At 53.8% G+C, this 27038-nt stretch overlaps 1 protein-coding gene across 1 annotated transcript; it reads left to right on the top strand.

Moving 5' to 3' along the window:
• Positions 1-5810: 5810 nt before the first annotated feature.
• Positions 5811-26528, top strand: TBC1D22B (TBC1 domain family member 22B). The gene is made up of 13 exons (XM_069771856.1): positions 5811-6075; positions 10681-10737; positions 11696-12009; positions 12927-13106; positions 13607-13677; positions 14109-14237; positions 14686-14751; positions 15678-15792; positions 22867-22973; positions 23323-23398; positions 23721-23848; positions 24092-24187; positions 24686-26528. The coding sequence occupies exons 1-13, from the start codon at positions 6020-6022 to the stop codon at positions 24812-24814; spliced, it is 1524 nt and encodes a 507-aa protein (XP_069627957.1). The 5' UTR covers positions 5811-6019; the 3' UTR covers positions 24815-26528.
• The last annotated feature ends 510 nt before the right edge of the window (positions 26529-27038 follow it).

Raw genomic sequence — 27038 nt, 5'->3', positions numbered from 1 at the left:
TTTCTCGCTTAAAACCCCCATGCCCAGGGAGCGGTTCCTTTCCCTGGCTTACCCCAGGCTTGGCAGTACCACTCTCCAAGCCATGGGGCTGCTATCCGAGGGAATGGGGGGTCCTGGAGCCACATTCCAGCCTTGTGGGGTGACCTGGTGTGCTGTGTCACTGCTGTGCCTTTGCCTTCAGCAGAAAGTGTTAACTTGGTTTGTTTTGCCTTTTTTTTTTTGCCCTTTTTTTTTTTTTTAAACTCAGCTGCATCTTTCATCTCCTCCTCGAGGCTGCTAGAAGCAGGAAGCACAGCTCCAAACGCCTTCAAAGTTTAGGCCTATTTTGAGATGTGGTTTGTATTTAACCTCCTCTCTCGCTTTTTCCCCGGACCATCCGGGAAACTGCTCTTGCACGAAAGCAAACCTCTCTGCCACGCTGCCTGCTACCGCGAGGAGCCCAAGCCCCTCAGGCAGCCACTGTCCCCCCCCGCCGGCACCACCGAAACACTATCACAGCTGCCCCGGCTGCAGGCTGAGCTCGGCCCACCCTTCCCGTAAACGCTCGCTAACTGCTGTCGTGTTTCTTAGAAAACTCGCCGCAGAAAGGCTGAGCAGGTCCGGCACGGGGCTGTGGAGCTGATAGTCACTTCGTTTCCGCCTGTTGCTGATGATTTTGCCCCCACTGGGCTTGTGCTGCAGGAGGGGAACAGTGCCATCATGTCCCCCAGCAAGATCCTGCTGCCCAGGTACCATCTTGTCCTGCCAGGGTGATTGGGTGCATCCAAGGTTTGGGTATTGGAAAAGGATCGGTGCATGTTTGATCCCCTGTGCACCAACCTTCCTGTGCAGTAATACCTTCACAAGGCTGAGAGCCACCAGATTCGTGTTCCAGTCCTCTGCCATGGGGAAAGGACCACAGTAGATGTGATCGGAGACCTGAAGATGGGCAGCTGCAGCATCAGCTGCCCATTGCTCCCCTCCATGATGCCCATCACTGTCTCATCGTGGCACGGGGACTGCACACAGGGGCTGGAGGAAAGGAAAAGGCCTTTTGACCCTTCATTTCTCCTTGATGGGAGGGATGTGTTGGAGCGTGTCCAGAGAAGGGCAACCAAGCTGGTGAGGGGCCTGGAGCATAAGTCTTACGAGGAGCGGCTGAGGGAACTGGAGCTCTTTAGTCTAGAGAAAAGGAGGCTGAGGGGAGGCCTTATTGCTCTACAACTACCTGAAAGGGGGTTGTAGTGAGGTGGGTGCTGGTCTCATCTGTCAGGTGGCTGGAGACGAGAGGAAATGGCCTCAAGTTGCGGCAAGGGAGGTTTAGGTTGGATATTAGGAAAAATTTTTTTACTGAAAGCATTGTCAGACATTAGAACAGGCTGCCCAGGGAAGTGGTTGAGTCACCGTCCCTGAAGGTATTCAAAAAGCGTGTAGACAAGGCACTTCAGAACATGGTTTAGTGGGCATGGGTGATGGTTGGACTCAATGAGCTCGAAGGTCTTTTCCAACCTAAATGATTCTATGGTTATATGATTCTATGTTCACTGCCCTTTGGGGCCATCGGGTATGATAGGAGAGGATGAAGATGCAGGAGTTATCCAATGGGAAGCAATTTGGAGCCAGCATGGCTCTCCCACCTCCCTTTCACAACTTTTTGTTGCTCCCCAGTGTCAGCAGGGGAAGTACCTGCAATTCAGAAAGCGGAAAAAAACCAATGAAATAGGACCAGAATGAGATTTCAGGCTGTTGGACCTCCCATTCTGGGAGCACTGGAGTCCCATGGATGACCAAGGACTTGAAAAGGGCCAGCACTCATCCTGTACACATCCATCCCCAGCTAAGGTGCTTGGTGTTGCAGGAAGGACTGGCCAAGGGAGCCTGGAACCACAGCAAAAGGGACGTTTATATTTTCCACATCCCCTTCTGGGAATGGGAGATGAGCAACAGCCAAATGTCTGCCACAGCTGGAAAAACGCAGATGAGCGCTGAGGAGAAAAGCCACTCCGGCGAGCAAGCGGGGGCCAGGCTCGCCGCAGGGACCCGAAGAGCTGGAGACTTGGAGGTGGCATCTCGCCCCACATCCCGTCGCAAGGAAAACATCCAGCTGCCCCCGAGGCAGCGTCTGAAACCCTTTGGCCCTTCTCGGCACAGTGAGTCACAGGAGCTATTTTAAACACCTGCCCTAGGACAAGGTGAATTATCAGCAAACCAGGTGTCCCACAGCTCCAGCTCCCTAGTAATGAATCCTTGTGGAAGTCAGTCTCCGAATGCTTTTTGCCGACGGCCTGTGTGGCAATAACATTATCTCCATAGGGCATGTGGGGAAACTGAGGCACGCTGCCCCAACTCACTGGAGATCTTTTGCGGTGGAGCTTGGGCTTGCCTGCCTTTCCCTGCCCTATCTCTTCTTGGGCTGGGACCGGCTGCAGAGGTGCTGCCAGCTTCAGACCCCCAATGTCCCCACATCCCCCAGGCAGGGGATTTACTCCTCCAGGAGCTGAGACCAAAGCCCTGCACCCTCTCAGCATGAACCTGGGGTGAAACATGTCCCTTCCTAGACCTCCTCTAAAGAAAAACCCCACGGCTGTGATGGTGAGGGGGGCCAGGTGCTGGTTTCAAGCACCTGGAGCCCCACTTGAGACCAGAGTCTTGTTTTGGGGTTTACACCAAACTTCCTGAGAGTGGGATCTGCACTAACCCTGCCTCCATGACACATCGAAACTGCATCACTCGGCCTGAGAGTTGGTGGGGGTTTTTATGAGGAAAAAACACTTTATTCACTGTTAAAAAAAAAACACAACCGCAAAACCTTTCCAGTGTGTAAAGTTGAGTCAAATTTAGCAGCTTCAGCTAAAGAAACATATTTTTAAAAGGGGTAATCAGAGTGTTTCTTTCATCCTTTTCCAAGCTTTTGGTCCCCTTCCTCCAGGGTACTATTTCTGTGTCCTTAATCACCATGTTTATTACAGTTAGGAGGGGGTTAAGCAACCCCAAAAGTGAAACAACAGCTCCTGTTTCAAATTGAAGCAGCCACTTCAGTTAACCTGAAATGACACACAGGCACGCGTGTGTATTTGAAGGGCGAGCGGTTTGCAGGGACTGAGATCTCACCCCGCTGCGAAAGCTGTGAGAAAAACAGAAGCGGCAAAATGTCATTTCAGGTCAACCCCTGCCGAAATTCTTCATCTTCCCCCCGCCCTCCCCCCGAAATGGGCAAGCAGGGCTGGGCCCCCCTGGCACACGCGCGCGGCCTCGTAAGCTGTCGGTACCAACCCCAACGGAAACCACCCCCACGCTGCCAACCGCATGGCACGGATGTGCCACAGCAGCCGTAATCTTGGTGCCAGGCTACTACTCGTAGTAGATTGCTCGCTGTAGCATCTCTGTATGTGTGCATGGGTGTGTGTATATTCCCCCCAAAGCACATAGATTTGGCTGGATTTGGCCCAGGTTGGCTCCTGCTGTTGCCAGCAGAGACCTGACGGCAATTGAAGCACAGCCGTGGATGCCAAGGACTTGGATTTCGATCCTTTTCCCCCATCCTCCGGGTGGGTTTTCTCTCCTTTTGGGGAGAGGAGCAGGATGTAGCCAGAGCGGAGACAGTGAGACACATTCCCTTGCCAGGGTGGAGGGGTCACTTAACTGTCTCTCTAGCAGGGTGTTTCCAAACAAAGTCTTTGATAAAGCCAATAAATGAAGCAGGAGAAAATGTGTGAATTGCCATCGAAAAGTGCGAGGGAAAACTCCTCCAAGGAGGACCTATCCCTCAGGCTGAGAGGGAACAGCAAAGCCAACCCACCCTGCCTAGACAGAGGGGATGGCAGTCATCCAAAGGGATGCGTGGATGCTGAAAGGGACTCTAGGACAGATGGACAGACTCTCTGGTGTGCTCAGCCTCCCACTGACACCAAGAGGTCCCGCTCCAATGTGGGATAGTTTCCATTTCTCAGAGTTTGCAGTCATGTTACGGGATGAAGTGATTTTCGATAACCCTGTTAGTCACACCTTGTAGCCCACAGGTTTTTAACTCTGGGTGGAAGAAGTGGCGTTTCCACCCTGGATGGGGTGGAATTCCTGGATTTCCTCCACCCCAGCTCCTTTCTGGAAATTTTGGTAATCCAACACCGCACCTCCTGACTAGGAGGGCAGTGATCTCCCTGCAGCTGGGTACCTCAAAATGCTCTATTTTTGCCAGTTCTTAAGTTTCCCTTCTCCACTTCAGCTTCAAGATGGGAAAAGGAACTGACTCTTCTCTCTCAGCTTTCGTTCTCGTTCAGAATCGAAAGCTAACAGAGATCCTGGGCTCACTGCCACAGGCTTGGGCTCCGTCTACCCCCCGAAATATTTCCCTGTACCTCAAGAGCAGCTGACGGAGAGGGCAAGAGCAGTAACAGGTTGGGTCAGAGCAAAGCACCCAGGTGCCAGGCCAGGCCCTGCAGTGAGGCGCCAGCCATGAGCCTGTGCCGCCCTCTGCTGTCAGCCCTGTCCTCCCACAACAGGCTGGTTTTACAGAAATGTGCCTGCTTTTTAATTTTTGTTCCCTTTTTTTTGAGTGCTCCCGACCCTCTTGGGTCCCAAAAGACTCTCTAATCCTCTCCCCCAGTGCTTGGCAGGAGCCATGATCCCGCCAAGACGGGATCCAACCCTGAGGGGATGGCGAGAGCCCTCTGTGTCCACCCTAGCCAGGAGGCTGAGCTGGGGGTGACAATTATCCCTTTTTTCCAATGACCCCAATGCCTGAGACACCCCGAGGGACACCCAGGTCCCCTCCTGCCATTTCCCTGCCCTTTGCAAACAGGGGAAACTGAGGCACCTCATGAGGAACGGACTCATGTGGGGCACGGCCATGCTGGCGGCCTGACCATGAGAGGCAGCTGCTAATTCACTAGGCAGGGGCCATCGCACGTTTCCCCCCCAGGAGCAGGAGGTCCCCATGTCCCCACAGCCCAGGAAGGCCAGTGACAGCAGCCATGTCCCGCTCTGCCCACACCTGGCGCCATCAAGGCCCCATGGCTGCCGGCCACCCTCTGTGGTAGGATTTCTCCTCAGAGCATGAGAGGGATGGCAGCGCCTTGGGGGCTGTCAGGGTCCCACGTTGCCTGGGAAGTTTGTGGTTTTGTGACATCTGTGGGTTTTTTCTCAGTTTATCCCCGTTTATTCAGGGGGTGACCACTTGCGCCTCACGGCTTGCCCCATAATGGCGGCTCCTCCTTCACCCCGGGTTGTCGTTATGAGGGAACACACCGGCACCAGGGCTCGGTTGGGGGCTGGAAATGGCCCCAAATGGCCTTGAATACTTGAGGGGACCACGACAGCCGCGGGTGCCAGCAGAGCCACCCCGGGGTGCCACAGGGATTCAGGTGAACTCTGTCACCAGCCGGTGTGTGACCCCGCCGCGCGCATGGTTCTGTCCACCGGCTCCCCCTCGCGGCCCTGTGGGTGATTTAACCCTCTTCCCTCCCGCCCTCTCTCGATGGTTTCGCCCAGGTGCTTGCTGGGCGTGTTTCCCCCCACCCCCGCAGCGTGAATGGTCTCTCCCCTTCCCCAGGGCGGTGTTTAACTCTACCCGCCCTCCCCATTTCAGGGTCCCCCCTGTCCCCCGGCCCACGTAGGCACCGCCGCCTCGGCGCCGCTTTCGCGCCCCACTCCATGCCCCTCAATGCTAGTGGTTTGCTCCACCCTCCCTCCGCCCGGGGCGGGATGATTTATTCCTTCCCCCCCCCCCCCATGGTCTCTCCCGCCTCACACAGCCCCGCCTCCAGCCCGCTAGACCCCGCCCCTTCACAACGTCACTCCCCCTCCCGCTCGCGATTGGCCCATCCGCAACGCCTTGCCCGAAGCGACCAATGGCGGCCCTCTCCCCGCCCGGACCCAAGATGGCGCCGCCGAGGGCTGCGGGCGGGCGGCGGTGAGGCGGCCTGCGGGGGGTCGCCGCCTTCCTCCGCGTTCCGCCGCCGCGCCGCGGGGCCGGCCGGCCGGTGGGCTCGCTCGCTCGCTGGCTGGCCGGCCGGGCCCGCCCGCCCCTCCTCTCCCCTCCGCCATGGCGGCCGAGAGCGGCAGGCAGTTCTGGAAGCGGAGCGCCAAGCTGCCGGGCAGGTGAGCGCGGGCCCGGCCGGTACCGGTCCCCCCGGTCCGGCGGGGAAGGGGTGCAAGCGCCGCAGCCCCCTTCCCTAGCTGGGGGAGCGTTGGGTAGGGGAGCTGGAGCAGCCCCTCTGCTTTGGGAAGGGGCTGTCGGTGGCACCCACCCTGGTTATGGGGCTGGGGGCCTCGGGGTACCCCCCTGCAAGGGTGGTCGGGGGGGATACCAGCGGTATTTACTCCGGCTATAGGGCAGCGGAGCTGGTTGGGGGCCCCGGGGGCCCCCCCTGCAATAGGGGGAATGCCAGGGGCACGCCAGGCTGTGGGGCAGGGGAGTTTTGCTGGAGGAAGTTCTCTCTGGGTGAGGGACGAGGGCAGCGCCACGATTGCCCCCTCATCTGTAGGGCAGGGCAAGGCCGTGTGGGGGCTGGGGGGACCCTGTGTGCACCCTCTGCCCCATGGGAAGCAGGGTGGAGGGGGGCAGGGCCTTGAAGGCCCCCCTGGGCTGGCCTCGGAGCCAGGGCTGTACCATTCTCCTTTCCAGAGATGCTGAAGAAACCTTATCCCTTCCCGAAGCCCTTAGAGGTGTCGCCTTGGGTGACAGCAACTCCGTCCCAAACAAGTGCCCCTGCCAATGCATGTCCCCCCTGTTATGGTCTCCTGTGTGGGATGTCACTCCTGGTCCACCTCTACTCAATATGAGGGACTGAGGGGGGCTCTCTGTGTGCACCTCTCCGGCTTTGCTTCCTCCGGCCGTGATGTCCCAATTCCTGTTGAGGCACCCGCACTCACCCAGGGATGGGTGAAACAAGTGAAATGCCTGATTCAAGTGGTGTATAGGAAGAAGAGGCTGGTGGTGATGAAGGAGATGCTCCTTACAAGGCTCCCTTGGGGAGAGGGCACCCACCTCTCTGGGGAGGCTTTCACAAGTGCTGTTCCCATCTGGTGCTCCTCACGTTTGCTCTCATTTGCCTTATCTGAACCGTGCCCTTCCCTGCTTCATGTGCGGACGCAGTCTGAAATGCTTAGTTGGCTTTAAATCCTGCTAGGCCAGTTAAATCTCTCTTTCTAATGTGCTTTCACTTGGTTCTTTGTCGCTGTGCCGGCTCCCTCAGGTTGGTGGGACAATACAGGTCTGTGGCAAGCAAAGGGAAAGCAACAAGCACAACACATTCCTCCTCTTCTGCTCATGGGGGCAGAAAATGCTGTGTTCGCCCTGGGTTATTTTGTCTCCTGATTGCTCCCATCCCTCACCCAGAGGTCACAGCTATGCTTCCAGCTGGTGGTCTTAGACAGCATCTCGCTTCTGCAGTGGGGTGACTTCGAGCTTTGGCTTGGAAAGCTCAAACCAGGTGAACCGGTCTGGTAGGCAGCTGGTCCTGCTTAGACAATACACTCCAACGTCAAGTTTTTGGCAAAGTTCTCCCCTGCTCCTAACTGGCTGCTTGGCAAATATCCTGCTGTCCAGGAGCCTCATTACCACCTCTAAATACCCTGCGCGCTGGTCCTTTGCAGGGACAGTTACTGACAGGTCTTGGGCAACACAACCGTGAAAGGTGGAGGGGGGATGTGCTGCATCCATGGTCGCTAGATGTGAAACTCCCTTTCTTCATTTTTGTCTGAGCTTTGAGAGGTCTTGCTGTACAGATTCTTGGCGCTCTCCTTTCTCAGCCCTGACAAGCTAGCAGAGGGAGGCTTTGTAAAGATTTGGAGACTGTTAGCTTCCTTTTCTGTGACACTTTGTGCATTTGGTCACCGAGTTTTATTAGCTTTTAGTTGGTGTTTTTTCCCTGTAGATCTATGGTGGCAGAACTAGTAGATGTTTTTTCATGTTTCCAATACTGCCCTGTGGTTTTTGCATTGGGAATTCTCGCCCCAGTAATTTTCTGGGGATGCATTGGCAGGTTGCTCTAGTGTGTTATCCTGTGTGATGGGTTGTTTATTTCCTGCTCTATAGAGAGACGGGTAGTCAGGTTCTAGTGGGGGGTATTTAAATACTGTTTTAAAAGGAGAGAAGCAGAATCTGCTAGGAATAGATATATTCTGTGTCCGAAGTGGCACTGAGGTTTCATGGATATGCTTTCTGCTGCAGTGTCAAAAACCCACACTCTGCGATGATCTCCTCGTGAGTGGTGTAACACAGATACTACAGCTGTTGTACCAGACACTGAACACAGGGTAAAAAGAAATGCCGGTCCCAACGAGCTTAAATGGAGACAGGATAGGGGACTTGTCCAGTCAGTTTGGGAGCACAGTGTCAGCTTAGATCTTGGTTCCTGTCTCAGTGGTGTGTTTGCTGAGGGGTAGTGCCTGCCCTGAGCTTTCTGTCCATGCAGAAGTCAGGTGAGGACAGCTTGGAGACAGCAGATTCATCTAGCCAAGCAGCATCAGGGAAAACCAGGCAAGAGTAAGTAAAGTTACTAAGCATCATTTGGTGGTATCACTCCCTTCCCTCAATTTTCTCAGCTGTAAAAGTAGGATGTGGTAATGCACCTTTGTGTGGAGCTGTGGTATCTGCTGGGAGTCAGCTACAAGGACGTGAGCTAAAGGAGCGGGATCAGACATCAAGGGTGGCACAAACTTGCCGTCTGGTAGTTGTGCATGTGCTCGTGTATCTTAGAAATCACCTGTTGCACACCTCATGGCATTTGCACTCTTCCTGTCCAGCCTGTTACACCCTCTGCATGGGTGGATAGGGCAGAGAATCAGCAAAGATGGGACAAACATGGGGTGAACCCGCTCCATGCAGCGGTTGGAGGTCACTGATGCAGGATGGTGGTGTTCAGCCCTGCCTTTGTAGCCTGCTGGAAATGAGACTGTCATCTTCAGCCGCTTGTGTGGGAGCACAGGCTGATGGGCTGTGCGAATAGATCAGCTCGGGATGCTTTGTTTGGGGGAGCCTGGGTTCAAATTCTTTAAGAAGAGCTGCTTGGGAGGTGGGACCCTCTGCTGCTGTAGCAGCCCTTAGCCAGTGAAGGCATCAGACGATTGCTTCAGAGCCCCAGGGAAGGGTTTCCTCACCCAGAGCTGGCTGCCACATCCCCTCCTCTATCTCTAACACACATCATTCGTTTGGCTTGTGAAGTTCAGGCCTTCCCTCGTGAATCAAATCGGTCACCCGTCAGCAGCGCGTGGATCCCTGCACAGAGAGGAGCAGCATTGTGACTGCTGTCACGAGATGGTGTGAGCTTGGTGCTGGGTATTGGAGAGGCTCTGCTGGCTCCTTTTCTGCAAGGAGCTGCCATGAGTCATTGGGAAGTAACGCTGATCTGGAGGGGCTGTTTTTCTTACTCCTGTTAATCTGCTTGCTGTGCCCACCCACGGGGGTGCCTCTGCTTAATAGCTGTCCTGATTCCTAGATGCTAATTAGTCAGCAAACTCTTTCCTAGGCTTGATTGCTGGTGGGTAAACACAGTAAGCCTTTTCAGCGCTTCCAGCCACAAGGGACAGCCCCTGCAGCGGCGAGTCCACCCCTCGCCAGGCTTCACCACCAAGATCTCTCTGTGCTGTGGTTGTTTCCAGCCTCTGCCCTGGATCTCTGCATCTCTACCCTGCCAGCTGGGCCTGTTGCTGCCACTTCCCCAGCATCAACTGGTTCCCAGTGCACTTCCTAGCTGTGCCAGGCTGCTGTCCCTGTCCTACACAGCTGGGCTCTGCTCTTTTTACTGCCGGGCACCATCTGCAGCTCCTGGAAACCAGGCCAGCTCTGTTGACCCAAGAGGAGCCTGTCCCTTGTGTGCCAGCTCTGAATGGGCCCTTGTCTCCACCATGGGATGCAGGACCATGCTGTGTACCAAGGGATGGGGAGGACTTGTTTTCCGGAGATGGTTTTTCAGGGTGGGGTGGCTGTGAATAGTTACCCAAATGCAGGTAATAACTTAGGATCCCTGTCTCATGTCCAGAGCCTGTAAAACTAGTGAGGAGCACTTGTCTAGCAGTTCCTCCCCGAGGTGATGCTCCCCATGTAGTGCCTGCAGCTCTCAGGCTCCCTGTCCCACTAGTCCCGCTCCACAGGGAGGGGAGCTGAGGGACTGAGATGTGGTGACTCATTTCAGGCCACATAGGAAGTAGTTGATTAAGCTGGGATTTGGACCTGAGTCAAACTGTGTACCATACCAGAGGCTGCTTCGCTGTAGCATTGGCTACGAGCCTGAGAGCCAGCATGGGGTTCAAACCCTCAGGTGTGTTGTGGAGGAGCCCCAGTGTTGCTGGCTTCCCTGTCCCGCAGGGCTTGGAAGTGTGAATTTCCAAACCTGGAAATCCCCTTGATGGAAAAGAGACTGAACATCAGTGTGTAAGGCAGGGAGACTGAGAGACATGGTCACTCAGAGTGAATCGGTGGTGCAGGAAAGAGCAGATCTCAAATCCCAGCTCAGACTGTAGAGAGCCTAAGAGTTTAAACAAGGCTTCTGTTTGCTGGTGCAAAGAGCAAATCTTCAGCTGAATGTGGTGCTTTGGATCTAAGGCTTTGAAGACAGAAGGTTATTGAAGTTGGTTTTGGTCTCTATTCAGCTTCCGACAGCAGGCAAGAAGTGTGACCCCAGTCTAGGCTAAGGAGATTATTCCTGGGTGCTCTGTGGGTTTTTGCATTGTCTTTTTTTTTTTCCTATCCTCTTCCTGCAGCATTCAACCTGTCTATGGCGCACAGCATCCTCCGCTGGATCCCCGGCTCACCAAAAAGTAAGTGTTTATCTTCTGGAGATGCAGGCTGCACGGCTTTGCAGGTTTTTGGCTCAGTCCTGCAGTAGGTGGAGGTCTCCAGCATCCTCTGGCACTGTGATGTTCCAGTGGAGAAGGGCAGCAGTGGCATGTGGTGCTGTCTTGAGTTCTGCAAAAGCTTGCAGGGAAAGCTTATTTGCTGGCACCCTTTACAGCCCGAAATCCATACCGTACCAGACACATCAGAGGAGACAGGCATATTTTTTAGCAATGGTGTCTGAGCCCTCTGCTCCCCTTCGGAGACAGAAGAATTAAGGGAAGGGGAAGTAAAGCTGCCCAGCAGCTGCGACACTGCAGAATTGCAGCACCCTTCCCAGCAGGAAAAGGCAGAGCTGAGCTGAACTGCCTCCTTGTCTCTATCTCGTGCTGCGTAGCGGTGAAGGTTCCCCCTTGTCTGTGACACTTCAGGTGGTGGACTTTGACTCCTGTAGCTTAAGGGTAAATGCAAAAGCTCCTCCTGTGCCTGAGAAAAGAACCGGGCTGGTCTATCTGCTGGGAGCCATTGCAGCTGTATCAGGGGTGTCCACAAGTGCAGACTGGCTCCATCCAACCTCTGACATGCCTCTCCCAGGTCGCAAGACTTTTTTTGGGTGTTATCTACCAGTTTCCTCTAGGGTGGGGGGAGGTACACCTGGAGGAATTGTACGTCTCTCCCCTTTGCCCTTCTGATCTGGGAAGCCTGGCATCTCTCCAGCTGTCTGCTGGCACTGTGGCCTCTGTGCCCTGCCATCACACCAGCTCAGGCTCTGCCTCCTGGCAGCAGGCAGCCCGGAGAGACTTTACACGTTCCTTGGGTTTGGGAGGAGGAACAGGGAAACTGGAAAAAGGGACTGACTGATTGGAGTGAGGACATAAGGAAGGAAAGAAAATGGACTCGTCTGACAGCATTGCTTTGATACTGTTTCTCTCTGGCTCCCAGCTTCATCAAGGACCGCTCCAAGAGCAACGCACTGCCTATGAAAAGCAAGAAGGCCTCCAGCTTTCATGAGTTTGCCCGCAACACCAGTGATGCCTGGGACATCGGTGATGACGAAGATGAGGACTTCTCTTCTTCCTCTTCTTCTTTGCAAACTCTGAACTCTAAAGTGGCCAAGGCCACGGCCGCCCAGGTTCTGGAGAACCACAGCAAGCTGCGGGTGAAACCTGAGCGGGCCCAGTCCACTCTCAGTGACATGCCCACCAACTGCAAGGTCATCAAGTCCAGTAGTGAGGCCCAGCTGTCCAGGACATCTGGTAAGAGCTGTTTTCAGGAGCAGCCTCCTGCTCTGGTGCTCTCCTGGTTGACTGCTGAACTCGGCCACTTGCTGCTACTCACATGTTATGGGTGAGAGGCTGTGACACAGCCTGTAAGCTCAACAGAGGCTTTTGCCTCCTTGTAGTATCCTGTGCTCTAAGGAGCCATTTTTGGAGTCCTGGCCTTAATGCTTCAGTGTCCTTTGCTGCTCAATATCCTGCATACAGACACGTCTGTCCCAGAGGATCTCATGTTCTGGGTCCTAAGGGATTTTGGAGATCTGTTAAGTTCTTGCTTGGGCTTGCTCACCTTCTGCTTTCTTTGTGGCCCAGTGTGCTGCTCTTAGTAAAGGTCTGGATGAGGCCCTGTAGGGCCCAGGTCGGTACAGCTTGGGCAGGGAACTGGGCAGCATCAGCCCCGGCTCACTCTGCCTTGTCACAGGCAGACGGCTGCCTGTGCTGTGAAAGTAACCCAGCAGGTCCCTGCTGCCAGCAGGTGGCATTGGCAGCCCATGACCTCCTCTCTCTGTGCTAGCAATTAGCTTGATCACTATTTAGATCAGAGGTGAGCAGAGGAGATCTGAAGGTCAGTTCTTCTGGGATTCCCACAGCTTCTTTTGCTTCATCTCCTGTGTGTCCTTCTGCCCATGGCTTCGCATGTGAAGAGGGAAGTCTGATCCACTGGCAGCCAGGTGTCTGGATGCAGGAGGAAGGAAGGGAAGGAGAAAGGGGAGGGAAATGATGGAAGAGCCACAACAGCTGATCCATCAGAGTGGGCCAGTGGTGCTCTGTTTGCTGGGGCTGGGAAGAGAGGGATGAAATCTGCAGTGGCAGGTCTCTGACAGTGGTCAGAGGAGCGAGGTAGGGTTGGAGAGACACGATCTTCCCCACCTCACTGCAGCATCTGCTCCTTGCAGAGGAGGCCTGTGTGCGGACCCCGCTTCAGAAGCAGCAGTCCCTTCCCCTTCGGCCCGTCATTCCACTTGTTGCCCGAATCTCTGACCAAAATGCTTCGGGCGCTCCCCCCATGACAGTGAGGGAGAAAACCCGCCTGGAGAAGTTTCGGCAGCTCCTTTCCAGCCACAACACAGACCTGGGTGAGTATGGCAAAATGGGGGTGCCTGTGGGTGGGAAGGGGAAGGCAAAGGGGGCCTGCTGCCTGCTTCAAGTTGTAATTGGATCTGCTCCAGGGTGGAGAAAATGACTGCCTGCAGTTGCACCAGGTGGGATGGTTGCACAAACTGCTCTGCTGGCAGATGGTAATGTCCTCCACCAGCTCCCTGTCTGTTCCTAGTCTTTCTCCATCTGACAAATGATGGTTGTGATCACTGGGGGCTGTTAGGCTCTGCATGAGAACTGACGTTACAGCACACTGGGGCCCCTGCAGCCACCAGTTCTGTGCCCAGGCTAAGCTGAAATCATCTCTACTGCCCTTGCTGCAGACCCACATCCCCAGTCATTGCTAATGTGGAGCCTTCCTGGAGGCTCAGTGTCTCCAGAGCCTGCAGGAGCAGACTGGGCTTTCCTCTCCTTCTAGGTGTAGTGGTGCCTGGACGTGCCTAGGATCTAATCCATTGCCACCACTGTCCGTTTGCAGATGAGCTGAGGAAATGCAGCTGGCCTGGTGTGCCCAGAGAGGTCCGGCCTGTGACGTGGCGTCTCCTCTCAGTGAGTACTTGGAGCTGTGACGCAGGAGTGTGGGGGGAATGTGCTGAGCCAGGGACATGTGCTCCTAGACCTTCATGTGTCCCATAACCAGGTTTGCTCATGTTGTATCCGTGCCCAGCCTACGGGTGAGCTGTAGGGTTTTTTTTGGTCAGGGAGTGTAATTGCTACATTCTCTTTGAGCACAAAGCCCAGACTGGTGCTGGGAATGTGTGTGTCACTGTTTTGGGAAACTGAATCCCATGAAGCTGGGTTGCTCCAAGATCAGTAAAGGCATCAGCGGCTGGGAAAGCCAAATCCCATGAAAGCTCTTTCCACAGCTCCTGAGTCTCTGTGCCTGATGATTCCGGGTGCACAGCTGACTGGTAGGATTTCAGGGGATGGTTTGTGGTGAGGGAAGAGCGTCTGCCCTGACACAGGTTTTCCTGCTGCAGGGTTATCTCCCCGCAAACATGGAGCGGCGAAAGCTGACTCTGCAGCGCAAGCGGGAGGAGTACTTCGGCTTCATCCAGCAGTATTACGATTCCCGCAATGAGGAGCACCATCAAGACACCTACCGACAGGTACAAGCCCTCTGCCTGTTGCCTGGCTTTCTGCCTTGGTTATATACCTTTCCTCCCTCTTGCTGCTGCTTGTCCATGTGGTTGGGGTCATGCTAAGACTTCCTGTAGCTGTAGCTTCCTTCTCCTTGGGAACAGGGCACCATGTTTCTGTTCATCTTCTTACAGGTATTAGTTTACGCCTTCCCTAAACTGATCTAATAACTAGATTTCAGACCCCAACTCTTTCCCAGCTCTGGCCACCTGCCCATGCCTGAGCAGCAGACTGGAGATAAAACTGTAGGTGATTTTCTCAGTGCAGCTGTCATGTGTAGCCCTTGCTGTGCTTGTCAGCCAGTGCACCTCTCGCTTGAGGGGACACTGAGGGGTGGATTGTCCTCTGTTAGCCTGTGATGAGTTATTGTGCCCCCAGAAAGCACAGCTGGTGTGTGTAACCCACCCTCTCTTCCAGATACACATCGACATTCCAAGGACCAACCCACTCATTCCCCTCTTCCAGCAGCCGCTCGTCCAGGAGGTAAGGGGGAGTGCAGCTCCTGCCCCACATTTGCCGTGGGGCGTGTGTGTGTGGAGTTAGACTAGCACTGCCACTAGTGAGTTAGCTTTGTGGGGAAATTTACCTGGCTGACAGCTCCTGATGTAAATACCTGCTGAAACTGTTTGGTCTTGTCCCATGTTTCTGAAAGACATCAGACTTGGAGCTCAGGGTTATGAGATCAGCTCTTTTGTGGCGAGATGTAGCCCAGAGTTGGTAAAAGACCTCAAGCTTTTGTTTTGAGACAAATTCAAGGCATTTGAACCAGAACAGGAGATCAGTTCTGTTTTGCTATGAAACCTCTTTTGTGCGAAGCAGTGTGTGAGAAACCTGGGCAGGGATGGGTTTAAGAGGTGCCCAGGAGGTGTGGGTATCTGTCCTCGGAAACAAGCTCAGCGTGTGTATGTGGTATGTCAGAGTGTGGTGTCCTGGGGCGTTCTGGAAATAACACCTTGGCTGTTGGGGGAAGTCTGACCTGTTGGGAACTATCCCGATCTGTGATGTTTTGCTGGGAGTACTGTGCTGATAACAGAAAGTAAGTAGCCTTAGCTTTCCACGTGATTTCCAGCAAGGCATGCTGCTCTGCTAGTAGGCAGCCCTGCCCTGTGGGTGGAAGGGTCTTAAGCCACCTCAATCTTAAAAAGTTGGATCTGCATTTCTTCAAGTGGAGGCTTTGATGAGGAGCCTGGGCTGCCTTGTTCTGTGAAGTGGGGGCTGGTCTCTGTGTGGGATCTGTGGATCATACAGGAGTCTCTCCTAGTACTTGCATGCTTCTTATCTTACCCATATTGCTGCAGAAAAGCCTGTCAGTGCATGATCTCTGCTCCCTGAGATTAGCAGTTATGCTTTTCTGCCTTTCCTTTGTGCACGGCTAATGCAAGTACCTGCTTTCCCTCATTCTTCCCTAGATCTTTGAAAGAATCCTGTTTATCTGGGCCATTCGACACCCAGCCAGCGGCTATGTACAGGGAATCAATGACCTGGTCACTCCATTCTTTGTTGTGTTCCTCTCTGAGTATGTTGGTAAGTGACATTTGCTGTTTGAAGCACGGTGCTGCCTCTCGACCACGGTGTTTGAAATGGTGTGAAGTGCTAGCATCGGAAAAGCTTGCCTCTCTGGAGGGGATGATGCGTTCTTCCTTCAGCGCCTCTGCCAGGCTGGAGATGCATCTTGACCTCTTACTGTATCTTTGCTGCCTGGTTGAATCGACTTCAGTTTCATAACCTTGCTGAGCTCCATGGAAGTTGAAGTGCTAAGGGAGGATTTGCATTTGAATGTACTTAACATCCTTACAGCTTGGAGGAGAATGGGGTCTTTTAGGTGCTGAGGGAGTTTAGGGAAACCTCTGATATACAGAGTTGGGGGAGGGGAGAGTCTTGCTCTCAAAGCTTGGGCTTGGAGCTAGTTATTGCTCTAGGAGGAATGAGTGAAGTATAAAGAGACCCTGCTGAGAATGTAAAACAAACTGTTTAAATAAAGATTCCTGTCCTGTGCTGCTAGTACAGGTGTGTTTCTCAAGCTGAGAGTTTCAGAAAGCAAATTGACTTCTCCCTGCTGCTTTTGGCTTGCTTATCAGCCAGTTGCTTTTAGCCAGAGATCAAGTCATTTCCACCCATAGCATTTTTATTCTTTCTACAGCTCTAGCTGTGTTTTGGGGTTGACATTAATGCTGGGATGCTGTAATCCCTATGCCTAAAGGCTCTTTGTTTTCACTGTAAATAGAAGGAAAAGGGAATTTGTAAGGCTGTATTAGTGACAGAGAAATCCTGTCGAACAAATATTTTTAAGGTCTGATCCAAAGCTTGTTGAGTCAGTGGAAGCCTTCCACTGTCTAGCAAAGGCTTTGTAAACTAGTACTGATCTGCCTCTTCTGAGGATGTTGTGAAGAGGTAAGCCACCTCAGTTTCCACTGTGGTAGCTGGTGTGGTCAGGATTGATCCCTAGAAGTGCTGTTGCTCCTCACAGCCTGAAGAAGGCACAAAATGTGGCACTGCTACCAGCTGGAGTGAATTCCTGTTCCTGGGACGTCAAGACCCTGTCAAGTCTTAGCAGGTTCCCTTTCAGTGGCTTTTCCTGTGCCTTATTGCTTGAGCAGCATTGATGGCACTTAGTCTTGGCAGAGGCTGGTTGTCCAGGATTGTTTTATTGGCTTAGAAGTAGAGCTGTGCACAGTGAGTTATCTGTGCAAGAAGGGAGCTGGTCTGAAGCATCAGAGCTGCCTGCAGGTAGCTGGTATGTCTTCTTGCAGTCCTGTACTGTGTTGGGCGTCAGGGCTCAACTCTCTCTGCATGTGGCTGTAGAGTTCATGCTGCATCAGACCTGTCCATCTCTTGCCAGGGTCATGCTTCTTGCCATATTCCAGGGCTGTTTTCACCCCTGACTGAAGCTTCCTCTCTGAATGTGGCCTTCCTGATTCCAGCTGTCTCTGAAACCTGTGTTGGAGGAAAAAACTCCTCTGCATGAGACCCATTGAGTTGAATTTGGCCAAGCAACATCATGCATCCCCTTTGTCCCCAGAGCTTGGGATTGAAAGCCAGCCTTTAGGTCACAAGCAGTCTCAGTGGCTACCTGCTCTCTGGTCTGCCTGTGTAGCAGTGAGAGTTTAAGGACAAAATCAGTAATTGCCTTGAATGTAGGTGGGAAAGAACTGGCAGTGCTCATGGTCACGTAAACCCTTTGCAGCAGGATTTAAGTCACTGGTTTGGAGCATTGGCTATTCTCTACAGCTGCCTTTACTGACAGGCCCCTGAAGAGCTGGTGCTGGGCAGGGCAGGTCTAGAGGCTCTCTTTGTGGGATCACTAATCCTCAGGATCCCTGGATCAGCCAAGTCTGCACTGTACCTGCGTTCTTGCAGCAGGGGAGCCAAAAGAGGCCTTGCACAGTTTGGTAATCCTTGTGCAGCATGTGTGAAGGGATAACTCACCTTTCTGTGGGAAGTCTTTTTTTCAAAGGAAATTCTGCTTGTATTCTTCAAGCTGTATCCCCCTTGGGAAGGGGGACGATCTGTGTGGCTCAGACAACCCCTGCCCACAGAGCCACTGAGGGCTCATACACCTGTGTGTCATCTGAGGGTACTTCCACATTCAAAGGTGTGTGTACAACTGGCCTGGAAAATTTTCCCTCGCTTTTCGTTTAAAGCTGGCTCTGGGAAGTCAGCACCAGCCCTGGCTCCATACTCAAACCTCTTGGGTTTGCTGTCCCTTCTCTCCTTTCAGAGCAGGTGTTTTGTTGACCGCAAGATGCTAGAAGGGACCCACTGTGCTGCTGGCTGGCTCATCTGCTTAGATGCCCACTGTCTTCCCTGAGCTGTTTGTGTTAGAGCCTTTGAAGGGCTGCCTCCCACAGTAGCTGACTCAGCAGGACCATCACAGCTCTCCAGGGACCGTGGTGTGCATGTGTGATTCAGAACTGATGGCGGAGGTGGGAGTTCACAAGCTGTTGACTTTGGTTAGCTGTTCAGCACAAGGCCAGGCTGACACCCTGGTCTTCTACTGTTCAATCTAGTGGCTTCTCATAAAGCAGTCTCACTGCTGATAATGGGCTGGTCCCCATCTGCAAGTTCATTGTAGACTCCTAACGCATCATCCCATGCTTTGAGCAGGCATTGCGTTTGCAGACAACCAATCAACTTTTCTACAGATCAGTTAAAACCTCTCCTTGGGGCTTATCAGCTGATTAATGTGTCTGGGTGGTAGTGTCTCCATTATATGTCAGTTAATAGACCAAGGCCTAAAAGATCCTTCAGAGGGCTTGATTGGCATCCCACCAAAGGCTAGAACGTGTCCATGAGGAAAAGGTGGGTGGTTTGCATAGGGGATGGTCTGTAGCTTATCAAGCACATTCAGGGAACAATTCAGCAGTTTCCTTCCATTGAAATGGATGCGAGCAATGAACCAACAGTCAGCAGTAACCCAGCAAACTCCCAGGCTCTTGTGTGCAGAGGGATTAAACACAGCTTGCTTGGGGTAGTAGTTAGAGCAGTTTGGCTGGCCATACTGCTGTGTCTTTGACTTGATGCCTTTCCATCGTCACCATAGAAGGTATGGGAAGGAAGGGTGTATGCCTCTCTGAGTCCTGAAGGAGGTAAACAGACCAGTGAGTGAAAAACGTTTGTGGGAAGCTATTTCTTCTAGCTGCCCTGGGATGCTCTGGGAACTGGATGAGCCCGTTATTAACCTGCATCTCCCTAGCCTGACTGAAAGGGTCCCGTTGATGTTGCTTCCCTCTTCTTTCTGAGCAATGCCTTGAATCCAGTGTGTGTGCCCCTTTGACCAGCTTCAGAAAATACCACCTAGGCTGAAGCAGGGAGAAGCAGCTCTTCCCCAGAGCTTCCCATCCCTGTGTGTGAACTCCCTTGCCCCCTTCTCCAGTGCTAGTCAGGACCCGTTGCTTTTCCTGTACTTGCACCCAGTCTGAATGCAAAACTCATGCTTCTTCTAGGTGCTGTGCAGACTGCTGTGAGCTTTTGGCAGATGGGATAGATTTAACTGCTGTGTTTTCCCGTTTACCCTAGTGTGGCAAGCTGGCTCACCTTCTCCTGTGATGCTCTACCTGCCTTCTGTACACACATGGCTGCCTCGGCTACTTGGCAGCAAGCATGGGCACTTTGGGCCCCTGCCACTGCAGCTCCATAGCTGGAGCTATTCCTCCTCCCAGCTGATCGATGGCTTCTGCTGCGGATTGCTGAGCACTGCTTGTTTTCAGCTGGTGCTGCTGTGAGGAAGAGTTTGAGGGAGGTGTTAAGGCTGCAGGAGCAGCTGAGCCTGCTGTTGCTGCCCTCTGGTTAGGATGGGTGCAGGCTGCCAGTGCCACTGGGGATGCAGAGCTTGAACGGTGAGGATGGGGAGAGGCAGTGTGGCATCTGTGGAATTGGGGCAGGGATGACACCTCAGCACCTGCTGGAGGAAACCACATGCCCCTTTTTCCAGGTGATCAGAGAAGGCCTGCCAAGCACAGGGATGCTGAGCTGTTAGTCCTGCTAAAACTGCCTCCCATCTCAGGTCCCGCAGCCCCTCCTGCTGCACTAAGTCAATCCCAGTTCTCGTGGCTTGTGTTTGCATTTAAAATGGTAGTGACAGAGCTCAGAAATGAGTTCAGCATCCCCAGGTAGTGTCAGTGCTGGCCCCTGCACCCTCTCCCAGTGCTCTCTGCCCATCTCAACATATGACACCACTTCCATCCTCTATTCAAGGCCTTGCATAAGGGATTGTACCAGCTTTGGGACCTGTCTGGCATTTCACCAAGTCTCTAGAGGGGAGCAGTGCCATGGAAAGTATTGCTCTTGCTCACTCCTAACTGGCTTTGTTACTAAATCCTAATCACGGTTAAATTAAGACTCTGTTTCCCTGTAAGCAGGAGCAGAAATGAAGCTTGGGTGAAGAGAAGGGGAGCCTTGTACCTGGGTGTTACTAGTCACACTGTGACTGACCCAGCTTGTTCTGAACTCTGTTTTTGCCCTGGACCTGTCACTCACTGCATGCAGTGCAGACTTGCCCATTACTGTGCAGAGCTGTGAGCTGAGACTGGGTTTAACTGTTCTCCAGGCATTTAGTCCTGCACTGAGCCCCAGCTGCCAGAATATGGGGAGTCATTAAAGCTCCCCTATGGAAAGTGGGGAGGTGGGAGGCTGAAGCCCTGGCTCCTCTGATCTGCTCCATGGCAGGCATTTGGGGCAGGGGTTCAAGTGGGACTGTGATGCCCCTTCTCCTGTGTCAGCCCTGAGCCCTTTTGAAATGTCACTCACAGGAACTTTGCTTTCCCCAAGCCCCAGCTGCCCTTGGGCACCCTGTGACACTGGCAGCGGTGTCCTGGCTGCCTCTAGCCCAGCTGCAGGCAGCTATCACTGTGCCGCTGGCTCCTTTTCAGTCCCTGTCGGAGCCATATGTTGAGTATCTCGCTCCTTTCCACGGGGCCTCTTTAATGATGCTGCTGAGCAGATGTTTGTGCTGAGCCACACACTCCAGAGACCCGGGTTTTTTTTCAAAGCTTCTTGCAACGTGTGTTGGCTCATGCTGGGGATCTCCTACTGCTGTTTTGCTTTGACACTAGGGTGCTGGCAGGGTTGCTCCTCTTGTCCCCATACTGGTGCAAGCAGCAGGGTGTTCCCCATCACATGGGCAGGTCACCACATCCCCTTCTCCATCTCAGTCCTCATGCGTGGAGCTGCACGGGGAGGTCTGCTGCACAAGGCTCATTGCTGCGTGGCTGAGCCTGCCTCTCCCACCAGTCCAACCTGACTGTATGCATGTGGCCCTGTCCCGCTCCTTCTCCTGTCTATCCTCCTTACTCTGTGGGGGAATTTATCTAGGGAAGGAGATGGGTGTTAAACAGATTTTGCCTGTCTTTCTCATTACCTGTTTGAGAGTGGCTGTGGAGAAGCCAGCAAAAGAGTGGTAGTTTTGGATGATGACCTGCAACTGAAACACAGCTTTGTTGCTCTTTCTGCAGTACAAGATTGCCAGATTAACGCAGGTTTAAGCCCTTGCTTGTCCCTAAAGCTCCCTGTGGCAGTTTGCTCCAGAGCTGAGCTCTGCCCCAGAGGAGGGGCAGAGGTGGGAGCAGCATTGGAGTTGCTGGCTCTGCACTTCCCATCCTCCTGCGGGCAGGATCTGTTAGTGTCAGTTTTCACAGTGCTGCCAGCCTGCGACAGCTGCCCTGCGGTGTATCTGAGCCAAGAAGGTGGCCCGGCTCCAGCCCCGAGACCCATCTTCTCCCTCTTGCTCCTTTACAAGCAAGATCAAAGACGCTTGTTTGGATTTCTGAGCCTCTGGGTTTGGAAATAGGCCAGTTCAGCCCTGGCATCTGTTGATCCGATTTAGCGGCATGACAGCTCCCTCTGAGGTCTCCGTCAGCAGCGTGACAGCCGCTCTCCTCCTGAGGAGGAAGAGAGGGAGCTGCTGCATCGGCCAAGCCAGGAGGGCCAGACCTGTGTCTCCTGACTGTTTCCTTCCTAACTTCCACTGCCTTCCCTTGCCTGTTGCCCTCCACAGCCTCCAGGTTAAGGTGAGCTTGGCCTGGAGCAGGTGATCTCTGCTCCAAGCTCAGCCAGCAACACCACTGTCCCACCCTTGAGACATCTGATCTCTCCCTTGCCCTTCCAGGGGGTTCATAAGCCTATTTAAAAGCAAGGGCAACCTTTTGCACTCTGTGAGTACCCTTTGGGGACAAAGCTGCTACTAACCCTCGTGCTCTCAGGCACCTGGTTCACTGGGTTTGAAAAACAAGCTTGCACAAATCTCTGCTTCCCCTGCAGCAAGGCTCTTCTGTGCATGGGGTTGCTTCTGTTTGCTGGAGCTCTCCTGTTAGCCAGGCTCAAGGAGGAGGAGAAGCTCTATGAGGCTGAGCAGTCCTTCTTCCATGTGCCCCCACTGTCAGGCTCCACACTGGATTTAACTCAGAGCCTCTTTGCTCTCCAGGAAGATGTCTGCATGCTTTTGGGTCCTTGCAACTGTGCCCGAGAGTCCTCCTCTCCTGTAGAGTTTTCTGAGGCTTTGATAGTTCTTCCTCATGGGTCCTCGGAGTTGGCAGCCACTTTTTGGGTGCCCCTGTTGTGACTCGGTCTTAGGCTGGCACTGATGAATCTTATCTTTCCAAAGAGGGAATGGGAGATCAGCTCCCTCGTGCTACCCCAGGTCAAAAGCAGCATTTTCTTCCCTGGTTTCTGGTTGCAGTGATGGATTCACCTCTCCTGGTTCTCCCTGTGGTGCCACCAGCTGGCAGAGACCTGCTGTCACCAAGGCGGGATGCGGTCCGGCAAGAGGGGTCCCATATGCCAGGAGCTTTGTCCATGTGCAGCCCTCACCCCAGAGGGACAACAATAACGGCAGCTCTGTGGGATCCCTCCCACGGTCCCCCGGGGAGCTGGACTGGGTTCACGTCATGGCCACTGAGTCTTTCGGGTCCTTCAGCCCTTCACCTGGGTTGGAGAAGTAGCTCAGTGCATGGATGATGTGCTCTGTGCCAGGCAGGCCACTCATGTCATGCAGGGAGCCTTGTAGTGCCTCTTGCCCTGCCTTGGCTTGATAAAGCCCCTCGATGTGTCCCATGAGCTTCCTTGTGTCCCCTGTCCTGATGCTCGTCCCTCTCTATTTTGCAGAGGAGGACGTGGAGAACTTTGACGTGACAAACCTGTCACAGGATGTTTTACGGAGCATCGAAGCTGATAGCTTCTGGTGCATGAGCAAGCTGCTGGATGGGATACAGGTGAGCCTCTTCTGGGGCCGCAGAGGTTTCTCTCCCCTTGCTGGGGTAACAGTGCAGTCATCTCTCTGTGTTTGGGTGAGCGCTCTGTTTGTCCCAGCATTTGGGAGATTTTGCTGCTTCACTGAGCAGAACCCATGGGCAAAATCCTGGGGAAATAAGATGCTGCGGCTGTCCAGCTGGCACTGCCCTGACTAGGGACTTCATAAGCAGGCAGATGATCCTAGTGCTCAAGAGCCATGTCTCCTTGGCTCATGGTGATCTCGGCTCCCTGTGGAGCTGGGGATGTGATTTTGGTCGTTTCTAGCTGTTGTTAGAGCTGCTGCTTCTGACTCATGGCCTCTCCCCACAGGATAACTACACCTTTGCACAGCCAGGGATCCAGAAGAAAGTCAAAGCCCTGGAGGAGCTAGTCAGCCGGATCGATGGTAGGTGACAAGGAGATTGGAGCAGGTTGGAGCCTCTTTTGCCACAACAGCGGGAGGCCTCCTTTGCAAGTCATACTCTCAGGGCAAGGGTAGACACTTGTCTACAACACGTACGGAAGCAGGGCAGGGTAGGGTCAGCCAGAAACTGCCTGGGGACAGGGTTTTTTCTGGCCAGGTAGCACAGGGTGAGGTAGTAGAGGCATTTAGGAGAGCAAGGTCTCAGCCTGAAAGTGTGTGAAAGCTGGTGCATTGGGGGCAGTGCTGCATGCGGGAGCTGGGGCACTGTGGTCCCCGGGTATGTAAGTGAAATGTGCTGTTTCAGAGCAGGTACATAATCACTTTAGGAAGTACGAGGTCGAATACCTGCAGTTTGCCTTTCGCTGGATGAATAATCTGCTTATGAGGGAGCTGCCTCTTCGCTGCACCATCCGCCTCTGGGATACCTACCAGGTATGCAGGCTCCCCCTGCCTTCCCTGCTTGGCTGGTCACTGTGCGGCCCATTCCCTGTAGATGAGGGGATGGAGGTCTTCTGGCAGCACAGTGCAGCTGGGGAGATGAGGGAAGGAAGGCAGTATGGCCCTGGGACATTTATAGCCAGCTGGGTGATGGGTGGCCCTGTAGGATATCTGTGTCCAGGGAAGTCATGCTCCAGCTGAGCTGCAGGAGCTGACCCAGAGTTTTGCTGTCCACAGTCAGAGCCAGAAGGATTCTCACATTTCCACCTGTATGTCTGTGCCGCCTTCTTGATCAAGTGGCGGAAGGAGATCCTAGATGAGGAAGACTTTCAAGTAAGTCCCTGGGGCTGGGGGTAATTGCCTGGGCCTAGAGGGGAGGGAATTGCTCTGAGTGGGAGCCCAGCACGGACACAGTCAACAGTCATCTCAAAGCTGGCTCCAAGATCATCCAGTCTCAGGATCTTTGCCTAAAAGTAATGTCTGAGCTTCAGCACTCAGGACAGAACTGAGCTGTTAGAGGGTTCAAGCATCAAATACCAGCTCTTCCCTGGGCTCAAGTTTTGATCACGGTAAGTCCCTTCGTGTTTGCCTTCTGGTGTCCAGCTGTAACACTGTGGTAGCAACCTTCATCTCAAGGGATTTGGGGACATCTGAGGTGCTTCACTGATTCGGATCTAGACACGAGCACATCTTAATGCTGTCTCTGAGCCTTTCAGACTTGTGAGTGTGGTGAGCGAAAGTTACTGAGTGCTGCTGCCTCTGGTTGTGCCAGCCCCAAGCCTGCTCTGGAGCCTTCAACCACCCCAAACTAAGCACCTTCCCCTCTTTCAGGGCCTTCTGATGTTGTTACAAAACCTGCCCACGATACACTGGGGTAACGAAGAAATTGGACTCCTGCTCGCTGAAGCCTACAGACTCAAGTATATGTTTGCAGATGCCCCCAATCATTACCGCCGATAGGTGCCAGGACTTGACTCCCTCCTCTCCCCCGTGCTCACACCCCTGTCCTGGCCCAATCTGATCACTGTGGCATTTTTGTCATCCCAAGTCCTCGGACACTCCGACCGGGAGCTGCTCCTCGCTGTACAAAGCTCACATCGACTCTTGTCTTAACTCTTAACGTGTGCCTGTCTGCCACTCCATGCGCCTGGATGTGCCACTCCAACGACCGTCAGTATTTCACACCGTGCCGGTGGCTTGAGCCAGGGCGAGAGCCTTGAAGGGGCTGGGGGAGGACATGGTGGGCAGCTTTACAGATAAACTGAGCTGAGGACAAAGCCCTCTCGTCCTCTCCACTCCCTACCCTGGGCTTCTCTGGCTGGGACCACCTTGGCTTCTCTGCCTCGTGTTAACCTGCCACCACGTGCGCTGCTCCCTTCTCTCTTCTGACACCACTCCAACTCCCAGATGAAAATGCCTTATCAGAGACCCACCTGGCTGGAAAAATCCTTCCCCCCGAGGGCAGCAGGGCAAGAAGTTTCTCTCAGGGCCTAGCTTCGCTCCGAGGGTCCGGAGACCCCAAGCACTTTGTGGGTTCGTGAGAGATCCCCTCACGCCTGCCCTTTCTCCTTCTCTCCATCCTCTTCGCCTCCCTCTTCCCCAGGGCAGCGGGGTGGGCTTGGCAGCAGGGGGACCACTCCATCCATGTGCAGTTCGAATGATGCGCGCCAGCTTGATGGGACTTTTGGTGACCTATGTGCTGTCGGTACAGCCCCCTCCAGCACAGGGGGGAGGTGCAGGGGGGCTGGTAGGGGAGCAGCATCTCCTGAACCCCCCTTGCAAAGCCCCCGCTCCTCCAAGACATTCTGTGTATATTGTGTTCTTGTGTATATGGGTCAAAGATGTACAATATACGTCTTCTGTTTGTAGCAGATAATGATTTTATATTTATAATGTGCACCCCTTGTTCTCCCCATCCTCTCCATGCCTGGGAAGGATACCTGGGTACGGCGTCATTGGGCTTCGGACCCCTCCGGAGATGGGGGGCAGTTCGGAGCTGCAGGTATTTCTGCCCCACCGTGGTTTTGCAGTGTTGGATCTGCCAGGAAGATGTGCGATAGAAATATGTATCTCAAGGCTTCCCTTACAAAGAGGATTTGGGTATTTAAAGGAGATGGGAGCTCCCAGTGGGAAGCAGGGGAGAGCCGTGCTGAGGAAACAGGGTATCTGGGCTTGTCGGCTGCTGGCATGTGCCCCTCTGAGCGCTGCAGGGCAGAGCTGTGCTGGTGCTGCCGGCGGGACTTTCTGGGGAGGAACGATCCCGGATCCAGCACTGGCTGCCCCCAGCACTCCCCGGCCATGCGGACACGTCCTCCCAGGACTTCCTCCGCAGGGCCAGCAAGGACCGGGCTGGCCTCGTTGCCGTCTGCTTTTAAGTCAAACCCATCGTGAATGTTTTAATGAGCCGTTTTCTTCCCGCAGGCAGGCACTGTCCATGTCATGCCAAGGGCTGGATGCGGGAGGGCGTGGGGGGACGGATCTGGGCCACCCCAGGTTTCTCCCAGCGCTCCCATGGGGTGATGTAGGCTATCTCGGCAGGGTGCGGAGGTTTCTGGTCCCTCCGCTTTCCATTGCTGTTCCCGGTGGGAAAAGGTGGCGGGCCGTGAGGCCAGCGCCAAGCATGTGAAAGGCAGAGCCTTGTTGCCAATAAAACTCCAAACAGTGTCTCAAGAAATCGCTTTCCTAACCTGGAGTTGTTTTTTCTCAGGTATTTGGACTTTCACTTTATTTTTGTGTGTGCCTTTTGTTGTTTTCTCTGAGACAGGCCTGGTGGTCCTTTAGTTTAACATGATGAATTAAAAAAAAAAAGCGGGGGGGAGCAACAAAGCCCAAAACTAACCATTGAACTGTGTGGTCTGGCAAGTATTTGCGGTGGGGTTGAGGGTGGTCAGTCCTTATTTGGCCTCATGAGGGGCTTCGGGCACATCGCCTACCCCTGCCTTGTGCCTCAGTTTCCCCAGCTGTAAAATGAGGGGAGGTTCTCTGTGTCTTGCTGGGGGACTTAGTGGTGGTGTCTGAGTTTGCTGTTGGTCAGAGCAGCTTATGGGAGGTCAAACCTTTAACTGCCCCCCCCAAGTTGCTTTCTGTCCCCTGTTAATTACTTTTTAAAGTTCAATGGAGCAGAACAACTATAATTACTTCTGGGCGAGTCTAATTACCTGCGTTTGTTGCCCAGGCTTTGTTA

This window comes from Haliaeetus albicilla, chromosome 26 (assembly GCF_947461875.1).
Source record: "Haliaeetus albicilla chromosome 26, bHalAlb1.1, whole genome shotgun sequence".
NCBI lineage: Eukaryota > Metazoa > Chordata > Aves > Accipitriformes > Accipitridae > Haliaeetus > Haliaeetus albicilla.
This window is presented reverse-complemented; position numbering and strand designations above follow the sequence as displayed.

Excerpts from the sequence above, each read along its gene's own strand:
- TBC1D22B (XM_069771856.1), top strand. The coding sequence starts at position 6,020 with ATGGCGGCCGAGAGCGGCAGGCAGTTCTGGAAGCGGAGCGCCAAGCTG. Across the intron at positions 12,010-12,926 it reads CCAGCTGTCCAGGACATCTG|AGGAGGCCTGTGTGCGGACC; the intron begins GTAAGAGCTGTT and ends TGCTCCTTGCAG. Across the intron at positions 23,849-24,091 it reads GCCTCTGGGATACCTACCAG|TCAGAGCCAGAAGGATTCTC; the intron begins GTATGCAGGCTC and ends TGCTGTCCACAG.